Genomic DNA, 5,000 nt, shown 5'->3' on the forward strand with positions numbered 1-5,000 from the left:
CATCCCGAGTAAAATAAAAACAAACATTAATATATATATATGTGTATGTATATACCGTATTTTTCGGACTATAAGTCGCAGTTTTTTTCATAGTTTGGCCGGGCTCCAGTGCGACTTATATGTGTATTTTTCCTTTTTTATTAAGCATTTTCGGCAGGTGCGACTTATACTCCGGTGCGACTTATACTCGGAAAAATACGTTGTATATATATATATATATATACGTGGGGCAGCACGGTGGAAGAGGGGTTAGTGCGTCTGCCTCACAATGCGAAGGTCCTGAGTAGTCGTGAGTTCAATCCCGGCCACGGGATCTTTCTGTGTGGAGTTTGCATGTTCTCCCCGTGACTGCGTGGGTTCCCTCCGGGTACTCCGGCTTCCTCCCACCTCCAAAGACATGCACCTCACCTCCCAGGGGGTGAACAAGGAGATGGGTCAAATGCAGAGGACAAATTTCATTACACCTAGTGTGTGTGTGACAATCATTGCTACTTTAACTTAACTTTAACTTTACACATACAAACTGTAGCACACAAAAAAGCACATTTAATTAAAAAAAACGTTATTATGGTCTTACCTTTACTTATAAGTGCGGGAACAGTGGTGTTGGTGTTGGAGGAGTTGTGAATGAATGAAATATGAAATCCGTGCTGCAGTCTGCAGGTGTACCTAATGTTGTGTCCCTGCAGTCGTTCACGGCTCCTCCGGCGCGAGCATTGTTGTTGTTGCACTTTTTGGCTTCTTGTTAAGTGACTTTTTTTTGGGTGGATTCGGTCTAGCACGTGGAGGGTTTGGGTGTGGGCTTTCGTTGGTGTGGCGCTCCCGTCAAGGGGTGCATTAACCGGCACAAGGAGGCAGGATTACTGCGAGCCTCACACAGTGCGTCTTCGCAGCCGTTTTATGATCGCTCAGCACAAGAAATACGTTACACACATACAGTTGTTGACAAAATACACTGTACATTATATACCTCAGCTAACTAAACTATGGAAATGTATAATATAATTCATATAGCAATACGGTCTCACTGCACAGCAGGCCAGCAGTTAGCCGAGTCCGTCCATGTTGAGGCACTGAGTGACGTGCCTCAACTGGCTGCTGTTCACCGCACCGTCTCTTCTCAGTATTTGAACGGCAAATGTGAAAATTCAGTGATTTTTGAATAAAAATAATCTAAAACTGGTGAAGTTAAATGGAAAATAACTTTATAGTATAATCACTGAATACATATAACAATTTAATTATTTTTTTTTTCTTTCCATGATGGCAGGTGAGGCCATGTATATCTATATATATATATATATATATATACATACATATATACACATATATATATATATATACATACAGTTAGGTCCATAAATATTTGGACATTGACACAATTTTCAGTATTCCAGCTCTGTACAACACCACAATGGATTTTAAATGAAACAATCAAGATGTGCTTTAAGTGCAGACTTTGAGCTTTAATTTGAGGGTATTTACAATCAAATCAGGTGAACGGTGTAGGAATTACAACACATTTTATAAGTGCCTTCCACTTTTTAAGGGACCAAAAGTAATTGGACAAACTAATATAATCATAAATAAAATTGTCATTTTTTAATACTTTGTTGCAAATCCTTTGCAGTCAATGACAGCCTGAAGTGTGGAACACATAGACATCACCAGACGCTGGGTTTGGTCCCTGGTGATGCTCTGCCGGGCCTCTGCTGCAGCTGTCTTCACTTCCTGCTTGTTCTTAGGGCATTTTCCCTTCAGTTTTGTCTTCAGCAAGGGAAATGCATGCTCAATTGGATTCAGGTCAGGTGATTGACTTGGCCATTGCAGAACATTCCACTTCTTTGCCTTAAAAAACTATTTGGTTGCTTTCGCAGTATGCTTGGGGTCATTGACCATCTGCATTGTGAAGCGCCGTCCAATGACTTTTGAAGCATTTGGCTGAATATGAGCAGATAATATTGCCCCAAACACTTCAGAATTCATTCTGCTGCTTTTGTCAGCTTTCACATCATCAATAAATATAAGAGATCAAGATCCACTGGCAGCCATGCATGCCACTACCACCACCATGCTTCACTGATGAGGTGCTATGCTTTGGTTCTTGAGCAGTTCCTTCCCTCCTCCATACTCTTCTCTTTCCATCATTCTGCTACAAGTTGATCTTGGTCTCATCTGTCCATAAGATGTTGTTCAGAACTGCACAGGCTCTTTTACATGTTTCTTGGCAAACTCTAATCTGGCCTTCCTGTTTTTGAGGCTCACCAGTTGTTTACACCTTGTGATGAAACCTCTGTATTTCCTCTGGAGAAGTCTTCTCTTAATTGTTGACTTGGACACAGATACACGTACCTCCTGGAGAGTTTTCTTCATCTGGCCAACTGTTGTGAAGGGCTTTTTCTTGACAAGGGAAAGGATTTGTCTGTCATCCACCACACTTGTTTTCCATGGTCTTCCGGGTCTTTTGGTGTTGCTGAGCTCAGCAGTGTGTTCTCTCTTTTTAAGAATGTACCAAACAGTTGATTTGGCCACACCTAATGTTTTTGCTATCTATCTGATGGCTTTGTTTTGATTTTTCAGCCTAATGATGGCTTGCTTCACTGATAGTGACAGCTCTTTGGACATCATTTTGAGAGATGACCTCCCCAGATTCCAAATGAATATACCACACTTGAAATGCCATTTAGGCCTTTTATCTGCTCTTTGTAAATGAAATAAATGAAAAAAAAACAAGGGAATAACACAAACGTGGCCATGGAACAGCTGAGTAACCAATTGTCCAATTACTTTTGGTCCCTTAAAAAGTGGAAGGCACATATAAAATGTGTTGTAATTCCTACACCGTTCACCTGATTTGGATGTAAATACCCTCAAATTAAAGCTCAAAGTCTGCACTTAAAGCACATCTTGATTGTTTCAATTCAAATCCATTGTGGTGTTGTACAGAGCTGGAATACTGAAAATTGTGTCAATGTCCAAATATTTATGGACCTAACTGTATATACACATATATATATATATGTATATATATATATATATATGTATATATATATATATATATACACATACACACACATACAGATATATATATGTGTGTGTATGTGTATACACAGAAAAAATAAGCATGTGTCATTTCAACAGTTCTCTGGGAGAAGTGTTGCATAATGTGACATAAATGCAGAGGTGCATATATATTTGGCCATGACTGTATATATCTGGTATATAATATATGAAAAAACATAATTTTCTCCTAAAATGTAGTGGGCGTGGCTTATATCCCTGAAACCCTGTTAACAACAGATGTCAGTCTCACTTATTCTAAATGTCTTCACCTTACTTGTGTGCACCTTGTGGCTGCGGAGCAGCAGGGACGCTGCATGCCGGCCGGGATGTACGCCAACTTCCCCCACCAGGCCCCCGGGGGCCGCGGGCGCCTCTTCACCCTCATCAACCACTACAACATCGCCAAGCAGACCATCACTCGGTCAGTATCGCCCTGGATGACCATCATGTCCGAGGAGAAGGTCACCCAGCAGGAGACCGAGACGGCCCAGAAGCTGGCTTGAACCGCGGAGGGGGCGTGGCCTCACCTGCCGAGGAGGAATAAATAATAATAGGGTTGTGCCATTCAAGCAAACCTGTGGCCCCGACGTGATGCCTTCAAAGGTCGGCAGACGTCCGCCCACCGAGGAAGCTGAAGCTGGGTTTGTTTGAATAGCACCAGTTGTTATTTATTGACACACACTTGATGTTCACACAGTAGAAGTTAGTGAAGTTTGTGTTACCATCAACATGCACGCACTTCATCATCACACCACTTGGCTTTCTTCATGACAGTTTGGATTAGAGATGTCCCATAATATCAGACCACCGATATCATCGGCCGATAAATGCTTTATAATGTAATATCAGAAATGATCAGTATCGCCGCTGTGTACACGGACGTAGGGAGAAGTACAGAGCGCCAATAAACCTTAAAGGCCCAATCACATAATATCTACGGCTTTTCACACACACAAGTGAATGCAAGGGATACTTGGTCAACAGCCATACAGGTCACACTGAGGGTGGCCGTATAAACAACTTGAACACTGTTACAAATATGCGCCACACTGTGAACCCACACCAAACAAGAATGACAAACACATTTCGGGAGAACATCCGCACCGTAACACAACATAAACACAGCAGAACAAATACCCAGAACCCCTTGCAGCACTAACTCTTCCGGGACGCTACAATATACACCCCCCGCTACCCCCAAATCATTGAACATTACAGCCCCCTGGTGTCTGTTGCCGTCATCTCCCTTAGTCAAACGCATAATGAAGTTAGGCCCCCACCTCAACCTCCTCATGCTCTCTCAGGGAGAGCATGTCCTAAATTCCAAGCTGCTGTTTTGAGGCATGTTAAAAAAAAAAAAATGCACTTTGGGACTTCAATAATAAATATGGCAGTGCCATGTTGGCATTTTTTTTCCCATAACTTGAGTTGATTTATTTTGGAAAACCTTGTTACATTGTTTAATGCATCCAGCGGGGCATCACAACAAAATTAGGCATAATAATGTGTTCATTCCACCACTGTATTAATCGGTATCGGTTGATATCGGTATCGGTATTTAAGAGTTGGACAATATCGGAATTTCGGCAAAAAAGCCATTATCGGACATCTCTAATAAAAATGTGTTAATTCCACAACTGTATATATCGGTATCGGTTGATATCGGAATCGGTATTTAAGAGTTGGACAATATCAGAATATCAGATATCGGCAAAAAGCCATTATCGGACATGTCTAATAATAATGTGTTAATTCCACGACTGTATATATCGGTATCGGTTGATATCGGAATCGGTAATTAAGAGTTGGACAATATCGGAGTATCGGCAAAAAAGCCATTATCGGACATCTCTAATAATAATAATGGGTTAATTCCACGACTGTATATATCGGTATCTGATGATATCGGTATCGTTAATTAAGAGTTGGACAATATC

General features: G+C 41.3%; 1 protein-coding gene across 1 annotated transcript in view; it reads left to right on the forward strand.

Annotated features, from left to right (window-relative positions):
• Positions 1 to 5,000, forward strand: part of LOC133578053 (neuronal vesicle trafficking-associated protein 1-like) — a 13,960-nt gene that overhangs the window by 7,989 nt on the left and 971 nt on the right. Inside the window, exon 5 of the mRNA XM_061932181.1 lies at positions 3,366 to 5,000. This exon is cut by the window's right edge and continues 971 nt beyond it. Within this exon, the coding sequence (XP_061788165.1) occupies positions 3,366 to 3,566 (201 nt within the window). The 3' untranslated portion in view covers positions 3,567 to 5,000. The remainder of the gene's footprint in view (positions 1 to 3,365) is intronic.

The sequence above is a fragment of the Nerophis lumbriciformis genome, linkage group LG38 (assembly GCF_033978685.3).
Source record: "Nerophis lumbriciformis linkage group LG38, RoL_Nlum_v2.1, whole genome shotgun sequence".
NCBI classification, from domain to species: Eukaryota; Metazoa; Chordata; class Actinopteri; order Syngnathiformes; family Syngnathidae; genus Nerophis; species Nerophis lumbriciformis.